Source organism: Thamnophis elegans, chromosome 9 (assembly GCF_009769535.1).
Source record: "Thamnophis elegans isolate rThaEle1 chromosome 9, rThaEle1.pri, whole genome shotgun sequence".
NCBI lineage: Eukaryota > Metazoa > Chordata > Lepidosauria > Squamata > Colubridae > Thamnophis > Thamnophis elegans.
In genome coordinates this window covers 74807795-74826973 of record NC_045549.1, presented here as the reverse complement: position 1 = coordinate 74826973, position 19179 = coordinate 74807795, and the positions used below count along the sequence as shown (strand labels likewise).

Below are 19179 nucleotides of genomic sequence, written 5' to 3'. Positions count from 1 at the left end.
CTTATGGCCCAACCTTCGCAGCCATCCATTGAAACTGGGAAAACCACAGCCTTCAATAGACGCACTTTTATTGGCAGGGAGATGTCTCTGCTTTTTAGGATGCTGTCTAGATTTGCCATTGCTTTCCTTCCCAGGAGCAAGCCTCTTTTGATTTTTTGGCTGCCATCCCCATCTTGGAGTCCAGGAAAATAAAATCTCTCACCACCTCCATTTCTTCCCTGTCTATTTGCCAGGAATTGAGAGGGCCGGATGCCATGATCTTAGCTTTCTTAATGTTGAGTTTCAAGCCAACTTCTGCACTCTCCTCCTTCGTCCCCACATCCAGAGTCTCTTTAGTTCCTCTTCACTTTCTGCCATTAGAGAGGACTCATCTGCAGATCTGAGGTTGTTGATATTTCTCCCGGCAATCTTAATTCCAACTGTTGGGAGAAATGTCTTTCTGGGTTCAGCTCCAAGTGGGGGGAAAAGACACTGGAAACATGGAGGCTGCTTGGAAAGATGGTTTAATGGTGGACAGGATCACATGGCTTGAGCTCCTGAACAGAAAAGGGGGATCACAGGCTTCCAGATGTTGGGTGAAGAAGAAAAAGGGAGCGAGATGCTGAAAGTCCCTGATTTTATGGCCTTTGATCTTGATCTTGTATTTTGATTGGTTGTCAGACTCCCATGGGGCCATGCAGGGGCAATTCTGTAGACTGTGAGTCCAAGTTTGGTTGAGCCTTGCTTCTTCCCAGGTGCCTGTGGTGAGATTAATGCCATCATGCCTTAATCCCATCACCCTGGAGCTGAAGGGGGGAGATCTTTGTTATGTAGAGTAGACTGGCTCAGGACTTTTAATGCTCCATTGACAAAGAGTGAGTCTGCTTCCTGCCTAAAACATGTTTCTCCATTTCTGATCCAGGGAAATATAATATTCCTGCCTTTTCAATATTTCCCAGCATATTTCATTTTTTTTCTAGGAGTGGGGTGGGTTTTAACTCCTTACACAACTTTTGATTCATCCAGCCCTGCCTTTTTCATGATGTGATTCCCAGGAAGCATAGGACTGAATTATTAAGGACAGGGGGTGTCCAACCTTAGGAAGTTAGCACCCAGCTAACTCTCCTAACAAAAATGAAATATTCTGGAAAATATTGGAAAGGCAGAATATTATATTTCCCTGGATCAGAAATGGAGAAACATGTTTTTAGGCAGGAAGTAGGCTCACTCTTAATAGCCCCCACCTTTGTCAATGGGCCATTAAAAGGCCTGAGTCAGTCTATTCTACATAACAAAGATCTCCCCCCTTCAGCTCCAGGCTGATGGGATTAAGGCTCTCTCTGGCGCTTCTCAGTCATGGTGACGCAAAGGTGCCTTTTTCAGTGGGCAAGAAAACCCCGGGGGTTGGGGGGAGGTGAAGCACCTTTGGGCCTGGGCTGGCTTGGGGGAATTCTGGGAGTTGAAGTCCACAAGTCTTGAGAAGTTCCCAAGGCGCCTTGATTTTAGTCAAATCCCTTTGCCCTGATCAGCAGGAATCAGGCTCACTCTTAATAGCCCCCAACTTCGTCAATGGGCCATTAAAAGGCCCGAGTCAGTCTATTCTACATAACAAAGATCTCCCCCCTTCAGCTCCAGGCTGATGGGATTAAGGCTCTCTCTGGAGCTTCTCAGTCATGGTGTCGCAAAGGTGCCTTTTTCAGTGGGCAAGAAAACCCCGGGGGTTGGGGGGAGGTGAAGCACCTTTGGGCCTGGGCTGGCTTGGGGGAATTCTGGGAGTTGAAGTCCACAAGTCTTGAGAAGTTCCCAAGGCGCCTTGATTTTAGTCAAATCCCTTTGCCCTGATCAGCAGGAATCAGGCTCACTCTTAATAGCCCCCAACTTCGTCAATGGGCCGTTAAAAGGCCCGAGTCAGTCTATTCTACATAACAAAGATCTCCCCCCTTCAGCTCCAGGGTGATGGGATTAAGGCTCTCTCTGGCGCTTCTCAGTCATGCCCTGATCAGCAGGAATCAGGCTCACTCTTAATAGCCCCCAACTTCGTCAAGGGGCCGTTAAAAGGCCCGAGTCAGTCTATTCTACATAACAAAGATCTCCCCCCTTCAGCTCCAGGGTGATGGGATTAAGGCTCTCTCTGGCGCTTCTCAGTCATGCCCTGATCAGCAGGAATCAGGCTCACTCTTAATAGCCCCCAACTTCGTCAAGGGGCCGTTAAAAGGCCCGAGTCAGTCTATTCTACATAACAAAGATCTCCCCCCTTCAGCTCCAGGGTGATGGGATTAAGGCTCTCTCTGGCGCTTCTCAGTCATGCCCTGATCAGCAGGAATCAGGCTCACTCTTAATAGCCCCCAACTTCGTCAAGGGGCCGTTAAAAGGCCCGAGTCAGTCTATTCTACATAACAAAGATCTCCCCCCTTCAGATCCAGGGTGATGGGATTAAGGCTCTCTCTGGAGCTTCTCAGTCATAGTGTCGCAAAGGTGCCTTTTTCAGGGGCAAGAAAATCTCTGGGAGGGGGAGGTGAAGCCCCTTTGGGCCTGGGCTGGCTTGGGGGAATTCTGGGAGTTGAAGTCTTTTTTTCAAGTTCCCAAGGTGGGAGAGATAAACCCCTTTGCCCTGGTCACCCACTTCGCCCATGCCAGCCGGGAAGGAGGCCGACCCTCTTCAAGGGCAGGAGGGGGAAGCCGGCCAGCGACCCCCCCCCATCCCTCTTCCCACCCACCCACCCACCCACCCCTCTCTCACTCCCTCTCCCCACATCCCCAAAGGACCCTTCGCTTTCCATGCCCACCTGGGCTGGTTGGCTGGCAGGGCCAGGCGGGGAGGCGCCTGCTGCCACGAAAAGGCGCGGGGGTGGGCCGTCGACCCCCGCCTCCCCCGGCCTCTTGCGGGGGTCCGCCTGACGCCTCCCCCGCTCCAGCGGAGGGGGGGGGGAATGGGATGCTCTCCGGGCGCCGTTGCTAAGGCTGGAGCATCTCTGGGTACCGCTGGCGCAGCTTCATCCTCCACTTGCGGGAAAGCGGCACCCCCCATCCGCCGGCTCCATGAAGCGGGGCCCGTCCTCCTCCTCCTCCTCCTCCTCCTCCTCCTCCTCTTCCTCCTCTTCCTCCTCCAAGGGCAGGGCTGCCCGTTGGAGCTGAGCGATGGCAGCCGCCCCACCTCCGCTCTCCCTCTGCCGGGTCAGCCCGTCCGCTGCGGCTGGTGCTGAGTAATCCGGCGCCGCGGTCAATGGGCGAGGAGACGGAGCCCCCTCCGAAGATCAACCAGGGCTTCCTTCGGGATCACAACTATGTGACTGAAGGTAAAAAGAAACCCCGTCGCCGCGACCCTCTCCCTCCATCCCCTGCATCCCCCCCCCCCCGCGCTCCTCTTTTGCCAGGGGCGCATAAAGCCGAGGGAGGAGGGGGAAATTGGGCACGGCCATCTCCTGCTGGATGGGTGGGTGGGTGGGGGATATGGAAAGCACAGCCTGCAGGATTGGGGGGGGGTCCCCTGCGGAGCCAGCGGGCTCCCCTGGGTAAAGGCCACCTGCATCTCGCCCTCCGCTTGGATCCCTAGGGAGGAGGTTGCCCAGGTAAGGCCAGGTTTTAAGGCAAGCATCTTATCAGATGGGCAGGAGGGAGAGAGGCAGCCTGGGAAGAAGGGTGTGTGTGTGTGTGTGTGTGTGGTGGGGGGTTTGCCAGCTTGTCTCTCTCTCTGCCCTCCCTTGCCAATGTTATATGCAGCACCACCAAGCCTAGCATGGCCTCCTCTCTGGGGCTCCAGGATGTCTATTGCCCACCCCCACCCCTGCACACCTGGAGATTTCTGGGGTGCTGCTTTCTCTTGAAATAAGAGCCAAGCTGCCCTCCCATCCCCACATTTTCCTCTTTCATCCCGAAGGAGGAAAAAGCCTGAACCAAAAGTTTGGACAGGGTATCGTTTCTGCTTCTTCATTCGGGCTCCTTTCGGAGCTCTTCGAGGGGGACCGTTTGGATGCTCTCTCTCTCCTGGCGCATTTTCGCTTGAGGACGAAGAGTCTGCAGGATAGCTATTTTTAAAAAGCGGGTCGTTTATTGTGGGGAGGGGGGAATGCATCACGGACGGGACAGCTGACGTCCGCCTCCCATTGGAGAGGCAGCTGGAAGGCAAAGGGATGGGTTGGTGGGCTAACCAGGATCCATCTGCAGTGATCGGAATGAGGGAGAGAACAGTTGGTTCCCAAGGGGAGCCCTTCCCTTTTCGCCTCTAAGCAAACTGATGCGCCGAGAGAGAGAGAGAGAGAGAGAGAGAGAGAGAGAGAGAGAGAGAGAGAGAGAGAGAGAGAGAGAGAGAGAGATATGATAGGTAGGTATGTAGGTAGGTAGGTAGGTAGGTAGGTAGGTAGGTAGGTAGGTAGATAGATAGATAGATAGATAGATAGATAGATAGATAGATAGATAGATAGATAGATAGATGATAGATAAATATAGATGATGGAAGATAGATAGATAGATAGATAGATAGATAGATAGATAGATAGATAGATAGATAGATAGATATTGTATATAGAAGAGAGGGATTGATAAATAGATGAGAGACGAGAGATGAGACAGAGAGATGAGAGACAGATTAGATAGATAGATAGATAGATAGATAGATAGATAGATAGATAGATAGATGATAGATGATAGATAAATATAGATGATGGAAGATAGATAGATAGATAGATAGATAGATAGATAGATAGATAGATAGATAGATGATAGATGATAGATAAATATAGATGATGGAAGATAGATAGATAGATAGATAGATAGATAGATAGATAGATAGATAGATAGATGATAGATAGATAGATAGATAGATGATAGATAGATAGATGATAGATAGATAGATGATAGATAAATATAGATGATGGAAGATAGATAGATGATAGATAGATAGATAGATAGATAGATAGATAGATAGATAGATAGATAGATAGATAGATGATAGATAGATACTGTATATAGAAGAGAGGGATTGATAAATAGATGAGAGATGAGAGATGAGACAGAGAGATGAGACAGATTAGATAGATAGATAGATGATAGATAGATAGATAGATAGATAGATAGATAGATAGATGATAGATAGATAGATAGATAGATAGATAGATAGATAGATGATAGGTAGATAGATAGATAGATAGATGATAGATGATAGATAAATATAGATGATGGAAGATAGATATAGATAGATAGATAGATAGATAGATAGATAGATAGATAGATAGATAGATAGATAGATAGATACTGTATATAGAAGAGAGGGATTGATAAATAGATGAGAGACGAGAGATGAGACAGAGAGATGAGAGACAGATTAGATAGATAGATAGATAGATGATAGATAGATAGATAGATAGATAGATAGATAGATAGATAGATAGATACTGTATATAGAAGAGAGGGATTGATAAATAGATGAGAGACGAGAGATGAGACAGAGAGATGAGAGACAGATTAGATAGATAGATAGATAGATAGATAGATAGATAGATAGATAGATAGATAGATAGATAGATAGATAGATAGATGATAGATAGATAGATGATAGATGATAGATAAATATAGATGATGGAAGATAGATAGATAGATAGATAGATAGATAGATAGATAGATAGATAGATAGATAGATAGATAGATAGATAGATGATAGATAGATACTGTATATAGAAGAGAGGGATTGATAAATAGATGAGAGATGAGACAGAGAGATGAGAGACAGATTAGATAGATAGATAGATAGATAGATAGATAGATAGATAGATAGATAGATAGATGATAGGTAGATAGATAGATAGATAGATAGATAGATAGATAGATAGATAGATAGATGATAGATGATAGATGATAGATGATAGATGATAGATGATAGATGATAGATGATAGATGATAGATGATAGATGATAGATGATAGATAAATATAGATAGATAATGGAAGATAGATAGATAGATAGATAGATAGATGATAGATAGATAGATAGATAGATAGATAGATAGATAGATAGATAGATAGATAGATAGATAGATGATAGATGATAGATGATAGATGATAGATGATAGATGATAGATAAATATAGATAGATAATGGAAGATAGATAGATAGATAGATAGATAGATGATAGATAGATAGATAGATAGATAGATAGATAGATAGATAGATAGATAGATAGATAGATATTCCTTTAGGATTTTGCTGCCATGATGACTCACACCAAAACAAGCATCCCTTGAGCCTCCCATAAGGCAATTGAGCTTGTAAAGCGTGCCCATCCCTTACTATTTGTCTCCTGACAAAAGAGGCACGGAGGTTGCCGCAATCCTGCCCTCTCGTACTCGCTCTGCCCAACCCCAAGTTGACTGGCACATGGTCGCCAGACTGGCAGGAAACGGGTAGGAGAGGGAGCCTCCCCTCCCCCCCAAAAAATCCTACCGCATTGAAAATGGGTTTTAAGAAAAGGCGTTTTTTTTTACACCCGGCCTGCTGTTTGCAGTGACTTTGACGGATGAACTAACAAGCACGTAGTAGAATACCATTTGTAAAGCTTTGGAAAGTCTCAGCAAAAGCCCCCCCCCCCCCTGGGAGGGCGGGGGGGGGGGGAAAATGCTCTAGATTCGAGAGAGTTTTCTGGGCCTCTGGCTCAAGACGCCTTCTGGAACCTTCTCAGTAGCAGCCCATCGTGATCAGGCTCCTCAATGGTATCTCCACCCCGGCTTCTGCCTAATTTTGTTTTCCCCGCGATCAACCTTGTCGGTTTCAGGTTTACTGCGCTAAAAAAAAAAAAAAAAATAACGGAACAGGCGCTGGGATTTATGGCACAAGGCGTAATGTGCATCTTGTTTTCTAACGGTTCGTTTTTACTTCGAGAGCTTCCTTCCCCGTTTCTCCATCCGTACCATTTTTGCGCGCTCTCTCTCTCTCTCCCTCTCCCTCTCTCTCTCTCCCTCCCTCCCTCCCTCCCTCTCTCTCTCTCTTTCTCACTCACTCATTCACTCACTCACTCTCACTATAATATTGTTTTCTTTCTCTCCGGAACGGGGAAAGCTTTCGTAACTCTAAATGGAATTTACGGGCTTCTTGTTAATACTTCTGTGGGCCATTGTAAATGCATGAAGAAATAAATACGTAGGTTGCAGGATTAAAACCACGGCTGTGTTTCCATCAGGGTAGGATATTCCCCCCCCCCGGGGGAGTGTGGGTGGGTGGGACTGGTCCGCGCCACTGTAGTCAGCAGTTTCTCTCCTACACAAACCGCAATTCATCGCAACCACCAGCACCACCACAATAGCAAAAATAAAAGAAGGAAAGAGAGAGAGGAGGATGGTTTGAAAAGGCAGGCGGAAGGAAGCTCGGGAAAAAAATGGCCACGGGTTGGAAAGCTAACTTTCATCAAATCTCTTGCAAACGTCCAACTGGTTTTTTTTGCGGTTAGTTCTGCCGTTGTCGCGGGGTAAAAAAAAATAAAATAAAAATCAGATCAGGTGTGCGATTGTGTTTTCCAGCCGGAAGTGGGTTCAGGATGGCTGCAAGAGGATGTAAAGCCGTGGTGGGATTCAGCCGGTTCGCACCACTTCGGGAGAACCGGTTGGTAACTTTCTAAGCAGTTTGGTGAACTGGTTGTTGGAAGAAATCATTAGGGCAGAGAACCGGTTGTTAAATTATTTGAATCCCACCACTGATGCAAAGGGAACGAGATGGGTGCCTTTTGAGTGTATAGGTAGTCCTCGACTTACGACCATGGCTGAGCCCGACATTTCCGCAGTTCGTTCACGCTGATGTTTGTTCAGCGAGTTTTGCCCTCTTTTTTACGACATTTCTGGCCACTGTGGTTCAGTGAATTGTGACGGCTGATACGCTAGTAACCCGGTCGTTAAGTGAATCTCGCTTCCCCCTGGACCTTGCCCCCCAGGAGGTCGCAAAAAGGGGATCACGTGACATGATGCAACCGTCATAAATGTGAGTCAGATCCTGAGCATCAGAAGTTTGAATCACGTGACCCTGGGGATGCTGCCAAGGTCGTAACTGTGAAAAACTGCTGTAAGTCCTTTCCCCCCCCCCCAAGGCCGTTGTAACTCTGAACGGTCACTTAATGAACTGTCGTAAGTCAAGGACTGCCTGTATTGAAAGGTGAAAAGACAACGCCAGATGTGTCAGGCTAGAGCAGGAGTGTGAAATGAGCCACGAAGTGAGTCACCACAGGTCTTTAATTGAATCACATCATCGTTAAGCAAATACGGTCGAGCCAATGGTGGGTTTTGCGGTTTTCTGTTGGACAAGCGCAAAAAAGTCAGAAATGGTGGTGAAGTGACTGTGGAATGCGGCAACCCAGGATTGTAAATACAGGCTGGTTGTGAATTGCCTGACAGGTGACCACACGAATGCAGGTGGTGGGTGCATAACTTTGAAGATGGGTCAGAAGAAGCCTTTTTCTCATTAAGGACCATCCAGGGAAGAGGGTGTGGCTTGATTCTCCACAGGATGGGATGAGAATCTGCAGGGGGTCTATGTCCACTCACCACGGCCAGCTCACATTGGCCCACTCGCCATGGTACACTCCCCACAGCCAACTCATCATGGCCAACTCGCATTGGCCAACTCACTACGGCCAATTCATGATGGCCAACTCGCATTGGCCAACTTGCATTGGCCCACTCGCCATGGCCATCTAGCCGCAGTCAACTCCCCATGGCCAAATCCCCACGGCCAATTCACCACAACCAATTCACCTTGGCCAACTCACCATGGCCCGCTCACCATGGTTAACTCCCCACGGCCAACACACCACAGTCAACTCACCACGGCCAACTCACATTGGCCAACGTGCATTGGCCCACTCGCCATGGCCATCTAGCCACAGTCAACTCCCCATGGCCAACTCACATTGGCCCACTCCCCATGGCCAATTCACCACAACCAATTCACCTTAGCCAACTCACCTTGATCCACTCACCATGGCCCACTCCCCACACGGCCAACACACCACAGCCCACTCACTATGGCCAACTCATATTGGCCCACTCCCCATGGCCCACTCCCCATGGCCAATTCACCACAACCAACTCACCTTGGCCCACTCACCATGATCTGCTCACCACGGCCAACACACCACAACCAACTCACCTTGGCCAACTCACATTGGCCCACTCCCCATGGCCAACTCCCCATGGCCAATTCACCACAACCAATTCACCTTGGCCAACTCACCTTGACCCATTCACCATGGCCCGTTCACCATGGTCAACTCCACACGGCCAACACACCACAACCAACTCACTTTGGCCAATTAACCTTGGCCCACTCACCTTGGCCCACTCACCATGGCCCACTCACCATGGCCAACACACCACAGCCAACTCACCATGGCCAATTCACATTCACCCACTCACCATGGTCAACTCACTATAGCCAACTTGCTGAGACCAACTCCCCACGGCCAACTCACTGTGGAACATCTCACTGCAGGAAAACTTGCCGCAGGACAAGAGTTAGACTGATATCAAAGAAATAGTGGAATAGAATAATCAAAGGAGGCCAAAGGAGAGACAGAATGAAAGGCCCATGATCAAAATATATTTTAAAAATTATTTTAAATCATTAAATGGAATGGTTTGAATTATCCTGCCACGAATTGTCCCTTGATGAGTTGGCCATGTCAAGTTGTCCCAGGGTGAATTGGCTGCAGCGAATTGTCCCATTCCTCCAGCAAGCGGGAGCTTATCGGAGGTGGAATCAAATGTGAAATAAGGAGGAATATCTTGACTGGGAGAGCGATGAACCTCTTGAACCTGTTTGTGCTTCATCATTGGAGACTTTCAAGAAAAGGTTAGAGAACCCTTTGGCTGGGCTCATCATCATCATCATTATCTTTTAACGACCCCATAATCTTTCGTGGGGTAGAGTCCAGCCATTAAAACACTCTGGAACTACCATGGTGTTTTAATGGCCGGATGCTCTTCCCTGTTGCCAATGCGGAGTTTTGTTCGGCAGATATATTTTCATTGTGCCCAGAGAGAGGAATATCTGCCTCTGCTGAGGATCAAACTCACAGCCTCCTGATGGTGAGGCGCCGTGGTGGATTGCAGGCAGTACACCCTGGTATGGCTGTACCGGGGCCTGCCGGGAGCACTGGGTACCGTTGAATGTATGGTGCTCCAGAGGGCCCACCCGCCCGCCCTCGTTCCTTACCTGTATTTGAAGGAAACAGGCCATTTGCACACGCACGCATAGCATATGGCGCCTGCACAACGCTCCTCCAAGCAGCTGGAGCATCGCGGAGTGTTGCAGGAAGTAAGGACACATGTGCATGCTGCACGCCGTTTCCTGGCCGTTTTCAGGCCGTTTTCTGGGCCATTTTCAGGCCATTCTTGGGTTGTTTTCATGTAGTTTTTGGGCTGTTTTCAGGCCGTTTTCGGACCATTTTCTGGGCTGTTTTCAGGGCGTTTTGGGGGCATTTTCTGGGTCGTTTTCAGGTCATTTTCTGGACCATTTTCAGGCTGTTTTTGGGCCTTTTTCTGGGCTGTTTTCAGGCCATTTTCTGGGTTGTTTTCAGGCCATTTTCTGGGCTGCTTTCAGGCCATTTTCTGGGCCATTTTCTGGGTCATTTTCTGGGTTGTTTTCAGGCCATTTTCTGGGTCGTTTTCAGGCCATTTTCTGGACCATTTTCAGGCTGTTTTTGGGCCTTTTTCTGGGCTGTTTTGGGTTATTTTCTGGGCTGTTTTCAGGCCATTTTCTGGACCATTTTCAGGCTGTTTTGGGGGGCTTTTTCTGGGTCGTTTTCAGGCCATTTTCTGGGTTGTTTTCAGGCCGTTTTCTGGGCTGTTTTCAGGCCATTTTCTGGGCTGCTTTCAGGCCATTTTCTGGGCCATTTTCTGGGTCATTTTCTGGGTTGTTTTCAGGCCATTTTCTGGGTCGTTTTCAGGCCATTTTCTGGACCATTTTCAGGCTGTTTTGGGGCCTTTTTCTGGGCTGTTTTGGGTTATTTTCTGGGCTGTTTTCAGGCCATTTTCTGGACCATTTTCAGGCTGTTTTGGGGGGCTTTTTCTGGGTCGTTTTCAGGCCATTTTCTGGGTTGTTTTCAGGCTGTTTTCTGGGCTGTTTTCATGCCATTTGTAGGCCAATTTCCGGGCTGTTTTCAGGCCGTTTTCTAGATCGCTTTCAGACCATTCTTGAGTTGTTTTCAGGCCATTTTAGGGCTGTTTTCGGGCTGCTTTCGAGACAATTTCAGGCTGTCTTCAGGCCATTTTTCATGTGTGCTGGAAACCAGAGCAGCTGGCGATGGCGCATGTGCCGATAAGTTCACCATCACAGCCCTATAGCATTTCAGACAAATGGGTTATCCAATCTCTTCTTGAAAACCTCCACTTGGTTTCTGCTTAACCCCTACGCAAAACTGCTGAGGGAAGTCCACCAGTGTCAGGGGATAAATTATCCTCAGTACTCTGATGATGTTCAATTATATATCCTCACCTCTGGCTATCCTAGTATAAATAGAATGTATATAGTTGTGTTAACTGTGCTAAAGTGAAACTAATCTTTAGATGACCCTAACTCTTAACTGTGCTAAAGTGAAACTAACCTTTAGATGACCCTAGCTGGTAACTGTGCTAAAGTGAAACTAACCTTTAGATTAAACTAACTCTTAACTCTGCTAAAGTGAAACTAACCTTTAGATGACCCTGTTAACTGTGCTAAAGTGAAACTAACCTTTAGATGACCCTAACTCTTAACTGTGCTAAAGTAAAACTAACCTTTAGATTAACCTAACTTTTAACTCTACTAAAGTGAAACTAACCTTTAGATGACCCTAACTCTTAACTGTGCTAAAGTGAAACTAATCTTTAGATGACCCTAACTGTTAACTGTGCTAAAGTGAAACTAACCTTTAGATGACCCTAGCTCATAACTGTGCTAAAGTGAAACTAACCTTTGGATGACCCCAACAGTTTTGGAGGGAAATGTAGAACATTTATATTTGAGCAGGCTTTTTCTAGTTCTATGATTGGTTAAGGCCCTGTGGGCCTAGAACATAAATCACTGGCATTTGCCTGCAGTTCCTCAGTTCCATTTTCGAGACAATAAATGCTGTTGCAGCTATGCTAATCTGGTTCTTGTCTACTGAAGCCCACTACACAATAGCAGCTAGGACTTCCAGTAGATTCCAGATGTAGTTTAAGGTGCTGGTTATTGCCTAGAAAGGCATAAAAAGGTGTTAAGGCCAGATTATTTGCGGGACAGCTTGCCTCTGATGATTTCTGCCCATCTCAACAGAATGGGCATACACCATATTCTTTTTTTTGTAGAACGAGATCTCCCGTTCAGACTTTGGAATCCTTCCTTCTCTGCAGTGGTTCATGCCCTTGGAATGATCGCCATTTCAGATCTGATTTGTCTCCATCGTCCTTGGTATCTTTTAGGGAGGTCTGGAAGACCCAGCTGTTGGCTTAGCAATGTGTAGTGTCCTGTTGTCCACCAGCTCCTACAGCAGCCAAATCAGAGGAGGAGGAGGAGGAGGAGGAGGAGGCGTGGGAGTCAGGGTCAGCATCAAGGCAACCTGAGAGCTCCGAGGGGAAAGAGGGAATGGAGCAGGGAGAGAGGGAGGGAGGGAGGGAGGGAGAGAGACAGAGGCGGAGCCTGGGCCGTCCGTCAGCCCTCAGATGGAGAGTCAACAGCCCCCAGGTCTGGAGGTGGCTGATGAGGAAGAGGAGGAACAGCTGGGTCCAGTCCCTGATGCGTGGATGCACAGAAGGCAGAGAGGAGAGGAGAGCAGTGGAAATCTATGGGCTGGTCCTTGGGACGGAAGAGCCACTGCTGTTAGTGAGGCCCCACCCAAACTCTGGGGATGAAAGGCAGGGGGCGGAGATGAATAGATGTGGCAGGCAACTATTCATCTCCCTGCCGGACAGACTTGTTAGCCTGCGTTGAAAGAGAAACTTTTTGTTGGGGCTACCGGTGCTCCTAAAAATTGAATCTTTTGGGTTCACTTCAGAGGGTTTGTTGTGTTTGGGGAGCTGGGTCAGAACAACATGTTGTTGTGCCCTGATGGTGTTTTCGGTCGCTGTTTTCTATGGAATTCTGTTGTATTGCAATTTTGTTTTTATGGTACATTTTCGAATTCCTCCAGAGGTGTTATCCACAGGCAGGATCCCCGAACTGGCCCTGTACTTAGTGGAGTTTCTCTGAAGCTCCGATGTCAAAGGTTCTTGAAACTCTCAATTGAAGAGCCGAGGTGGCGCAGTGGTTAAATGCAGCACTGCAGGCTACTTCAGCTGACTGCAGTTCTGCAGTTCGGCGGTTCAAATCTCACCGGCTCAGGGTTGACTCAGCCTTCCATCCTTCCGAGGTGGGTAAAATGAGGACCCGGATTGTTGTTGGGGGCAATATGCTGATTCTGTAAGCCGCTTAGAGAGGGCTGAAAGCCCTATGAAGCGGTATATAAGTCTAACTGCTATTGCTAAACTCTCAATATTAATCTGGAATCATAATAGTAAGGCATAAATAATTAAACTCAAAGTGCTCCAGTGCTTCCTTGTGCTCCGCAAATACGTTTATTATTATATGGGAAGTTCAGACTTTCAAGGCAAATGCTGGTTGCAAATCCTAGGGCAATCGACAGAGGAGGAAAATGAAAAACATTAGGTAATGTAAAGTATAACAAAATAAAAACACAGTTTGTGGCTTAGTTGTTGAAAGTAGCTGTTGATGACTACATCTTTAATTTTCTGACTCAAACACGATAAACCGTTTGAAGTGAACTCAAATATTCCTTTATTGGGGCAAAAAGTTTCTCATCACAGGCGAAGAAGTCCGTCCATCCCGGAGATGAATAATTGTCTGCCATGTCTATTCATCTCCGCCTTCTTCCTTTGATCCCCAGAGCTGGGCTTTGCTAGCAGGGGTAGCTCTTCTATCCCAAGGACCGGTCCATAGATTTCCACTGCTCTCCTCTCCTCTGCCACATCTATTCATGTCCGCCCCCTGCCTTTGATCTCCAGAGCTACGGTGGAGCTTCGCTAGCAGTGGTGGCTCTTCTGTCCCAAGGACCGGCCCATAGATTTCCACTGCTCTCCTCTCCTCTGCCACATCTATTCATCTCCACCCTCTGCCTTTGATCCCCAGAGCTAGGGTGGGGCTTTGCTAGCAGCGGTGGCTCTTCTGTCCCAAGGACCGGCCCATAGATTTCCACTGCTCTCCTCTCCTCTGCCACATCTATTCATCTCCACCCCCTGCCTTTTATCCCCAGAGCTAGGGTGGGGCTTTGCTAGCAGCGGTGGCTCTTCCGTCCCAAGGACCGGCCCATAGATTTCCACTGCTCTCCTCTCCTCTGCCACACGTATTCATCTCCGCCCCCTGCCTTTTATCCCCAGAGCTAGGGTGGGGCTTTGCTAGCAGCGGTGGCTCTTCCGTCCCAAGGACCGGCCCATAGATTTCCACTGCTCTCCTCTCCTCTGCCTTCAGCGCATCGGCGTGTCAGGCACTGGAGTTTTATTTATGGTGATGCAGGACTCGATTACTCTACACCTAGCTACAGTTTGTCATGTGCGAAATATTCACTAAACATCCAGTTAATTTTGTGATTTGCCCATCTACGTGCAAATAACATGCGACATTAGGATCAACTGGCCGTTGACCGAAATCAATGTGTTTTGCTCTCCCCCCTTCAAAAACGACAAGGAAGTCTTTGACATGGTAAAGACTGAATTTTCGCAACTGGTTCTAGACCTTTATCTCATACAACACAACACAACACAACAACAACAACAACAACAACAACAACAACCCCAAAGCATCCTGTAAACCTAAAATACTATAAATAAACTGTGTGATTGACTTCCTTGCCGTATGGGAAATAATCTAATCTTATTTATACCTGATTCCTTTTATACAGGGATGTGGTGGTTCAGTGGCTAACACACTCAGCTTGTCGATCAGAAAGGTCGGCAGTTGGGCAGTTCGAATCCCTAGCGCCGCGTAACGGAGGGAGCTCTCGCGACTTGTCCCAGCTCCTGCCAACCTAGCAGTTCGAAAGCACGTAAAAATGCAAGTAGAAAACTAGGAGCCACCTTTGGTGGGAAGGGAACAGCGTTCCGTGCACCTTCGGCGTTTAGTCATGCTGGCCACATGACCACGGAGACGTCTTCGGACAGCGCTGGCTCTTTGGCTTTGAAACGGAGATGAGCACCGCCCCCTAGAGTCAGGAACGACTAGCACATATGTGTGAGGGGGACCTTTACCTTTAAGACATGATGAATAGCTAAAGTCCACTTTGTTTCTTGGACAAGACTTGTTCTGTTTTGGCCACTCAGTGAGTTTTTCATGCGGATGTTCAACATATAAGTAACTTCATAAGAGTTGATTCTGCAGAAATCACCCTTCTGCATTAGCTCTTATTAGCTCTGCAGGAAGCTTTCCTGTTTCTTAATTAGATTGTAAATTTAGAAGTTTAGAAATTGGGGGTTAATTAGGAAGGAAGTTTCTCATTAATTCCTGGGGACAGCATGAATATAATCCTCAATTGTTCAACCCAGTTCCAGGAGAGATCCAGTGTATTAAATTGGCAGCCAATTTTGATTAAACCCTTAGGTTATTGTTTTTTTTTTCTTACGAGGGATGAAATTCTACTTTTTAAACTTTTAGTATTCCTTTTATTGCTTTTATGTAAGCCGCCCAGAGTCCTTCGGGATTGGGGCGGCATATAAATTTATTAAAACTCAAACTCAACTCAAATTCTTCTTGGAGAGGTGACTTTTGTTCCATTAATCCCACTAAGTGTAACTGATTTAGCCTTGAAGAGGCGGGTCAAGTTATTTTCCAAAGCACCGGAAGGCAGGACAAGGAGCAATGGATGGAAACTAATCAAGGAGAGAAGCAACTTGGAGTTGAGGAGAAACTTCCTAACAGTGAGGACAATTAACCAGTGGAACGGAAGTTGCCTTCAGAGGTTGTGGCTGCTCCATCCCTGGAGGCTTTTAAGAAGAGAGATTGTCTAAAATGGCCTAGGGTCTCCTGCTTGAGCAGAGGGTTGGACTAGAAGACCTCCAAGGTCCCTTCCAACCCTGTTATTCTGCTGTGAGTGCCCCATCACTGGAGGTTTTTAAGAAGAGACTGGACAGTCATTTGTCTGGAATGGTAAAAAAAGTTTCCTGCTTCAGCAAGCAGGGGGTTGGACTAGAAGACCTCCCAAGTCCCTTCCAGCTCTATTCTGATTCATGGATCGATTGACTGATTGATTGAAATTGCTTAGGGTCTCTTGCTTGAGTAGGGGGCTGGATTGAAAGACCTCCAAGGTCCCTTCCAGCTCTATTCTGATTGATTGATTGATTGAAATTGTTTAGGGTCTCCTGCTTGAGCAAGGGGTTTGACTAGAAGACCTCCAAGGTCTCTTCCAGCTTTATTCTGACTGATTGAGTAATTGAATGATTGAAATGGTTTACAGTCTCCTGCTTGAGCAGGGGGCTGGACTAGAAGACTTCCAAGGTCCCTTCCAGTTCTATTCTGATTGATTGATTGAATGAAATTGTTTATGGTCTCCTGCTTGAGCAAGGGGTTGGACTAGAAGACCTCCAAGGTCCCTTCCAGCTCTATTCTGATTGATTGATTGATTGATTGACATTGTTTAGAGTCTCCTGCTTGAGCAGGGGGCTGGACTAGAAGACCTCCAAGGTCCCTTCCAGCTCTATTCTGATTGATTAATTGATTGATTGATTGACATTGTTTAGGGTCTCCTGCTTGAGCAGGGGGCTGGACTAGAAGACCTCCAAGGTCCCTTCCAGCTCTCTTCTGATTGATTGATTGATTGATTGATTGACATTGTTTAGAGTCTCCTGCTTGAGCAGGGGGCTGGACTAGAAGACCTCCAAGGTCCCTTCCAGCTGTATTCTGATTAATTGATTGATTGATTGACATTGTTTAGGGTCTCCTGCTTGAGCAGGGGGCTGGACTAGAAGACCTCCAAGGTCCCTTCCAGCTCTACTCTGATTGATTAATTGAGGGGGTTGGTCTAGGAGACCTCCAAGGTCCCTTCCAGCTCTATTCTCATTGATTGAGTGATTGAGTGATTGAAATGATTTACGGTCTCCTGCTTGAGCAGGGGGTTGGACTAGAAGACCTCCAAGGTCCCTTCCAGCTCTATTCTGATTGATTGATTGATTGAAATTGTTTAGGGTCTCCTGCTTGAGCAAGGGGTTTGACTAGAAGACCTCCAAGGTCTCTTCCAGCTTTATTCTGACTGATTGAGTAATTGAATGATTGAAATGGTTTACAGTCTCCTGCTTGAGCAGGGGGCTGGACTAGAAGACTTCCAAGGTCCCTTCCAGTTCTATTCTGATTGATTGATTGATTGAAATTGTTTAGGGTCTCCTGCTTGAGCAAGGGGTTGGACTAGAAGACCTCCAAGGTCCCTTCCAGCTCTATTCTGATTGATTGATTGATTGATTGACATTGTTTAGAGTCTCCTGCTTGAGCAGGGGGCTGGACTAGAAGACCTCCAAGGTCCCTTCCAGCTCTATTCTGATTGATTAATTGATTGATTGATTGACATTGTTTAGGGTCTCCTGCTTGAGCAGGGGGCTGGACTAGAAGACCTCCAAGGTCCCTTCCAGCTCTCTTCTGATTGATTGATTGATTGATTGATTGACATTGTTTAGAGTCTCCTGCTTGAGCAGGGGGCTGGACTAGAAGACCTCCAAGGTCCCTTCCAGCTGTATTCTGATTAATTGATTGATTGATTGACATTGTTTAGGGTCTCCTGCTTGAGCAGGGGGCTGGACTAGAAGACCTCCAAGGTCCCTTCCAGCTCTACTCTGATTGATTAATTGAGGGGGTTGGTCTAGGAGACCTCCAAGGTCCCTTCCAGCTCTATTCTCATTGATTGAGTGATTGAGTGATTGAAATGATTTACGGTCTCCTGCTTGAGCAGGGGGTTGGACTAGAAGACCTCCAAGGTCCCTTCCAGCTCTATTCTGATTGATTACATTAATGCTTGATGCTTTGTTAAGGTGGCATCCATGTTCAGGGCTGAGACCAGGTCTATTATCTTCAGTATCTTCTCACATCATTAATGGTTCAGACTAGCTCCTTAATGAAAGTGACTCATCCTCACTTAGCCTAATGCATTTCTTGAGTACCTTTAAATCCCCCATTTTCCGTGGCTTTTGGAGGCTCATCAGAGTGGAGTTTATTCCCCACTCTTTTCTTTTTTCTTCTTTCTTATTTGGCCTGGAAAATCTAAAAAGCACCTTTAATAGCAAGGCATTATTAGTAGTTCTTGTTTTGCTATAATCCAGTGATGGCGAACTTTTTCGGCACCGAGTGCCCAAATGAGAACACACATGCATGTGCGTCAGTGGTGAGATTCAAAACTGTTTACTACCGGTTCTGTGGGTGTGGCTTGGTGGGTGTGGCAGGGGAAGGATACTGCAAAATCCCCATTCCCTCCCGATCAGCTGGGACACGGGAGGCAGAGAATAGATGGGGGCGTGGCCAGCCAGAGGTGGCATTTACCGGTTCTCCGAACTATTCAAAATTTCTGCTACCGTTTCTCCAGAACTGGTCAGAACCTGTTGAATCCCACCTCTGATGTGCGTGCACATGAGCATGCCGAAGCTCCGGAAACCCAAAGACCCACTGGCCAGTGTGTACACCAGGGGTGGGATGCTCCCGGCATTACTGCCAGTTGGGGGGGGACATGCAAACATTTTGCGTGCCAGACCTGTACGCATTTGCACAATAATAGATCGGTGCATGCACAAAATGTTTTTTAAAAAGGAAAAAAATAGATTTGTGCTATGAAAATTGTTCTGCGCATATGCATAACTGAAAATCAAGATGGCAGCCCCGTAGGAGAACCAGTTCGGGGGGGGGGGATGGCAGGCCCGGGTCGCTGCCAGTTTCAGCAGCCCAGGCCACCAAAACACTACCGGTTCAGCCGAACCGATCCAAACCGGTAAGAACCCAACTCTGGTGCATATGCGCATTTTTGGTCATTTTTCAGGCCATTTTCCGGGCTGTTTTTGAGCCGTTTTAAAGCTATTTTCGGTCTGTTTTCTGGGCCATTTTCCGGCTGGTTTTTTGGGGCCATTTTCAGGCCATTTACGGCCTGTTTTTGATGCACTCCAGAAACCAGAAGAGTAGCTGGCGAAGGTGCGAATGCCCACACAGAGGGCTCCGTGTGCCATCTCTGGCACCCGTGCCATAGGTTTGCC

The 19179-nt window shown here is 47.2% G+C and overlaps 1 protein-coding gene across 1 annotated transcript in view; it reads left to right on the top strand.

Annotated features, from left to right (window-relative positions):
• Positions 1-3202: 3202 nt before the first annotated feature.
• The window catches only part of PPP2R2C (protein phosphatase 2 regulatory subunit Bgamma), a 34173-nt gene continuing 18196 nt past the window's right edge, over positions 3203-19179 (top strand). Inside the window, exon 1 of the mRNA XM_032223562.1 lies at positions 3203-3275. Coding sequence (XP_032079453.1) covers positions 3203-3275 — 73 coding nt within the window. The remainder of the gene's footprint in view (positions 3276-19179) is intronic.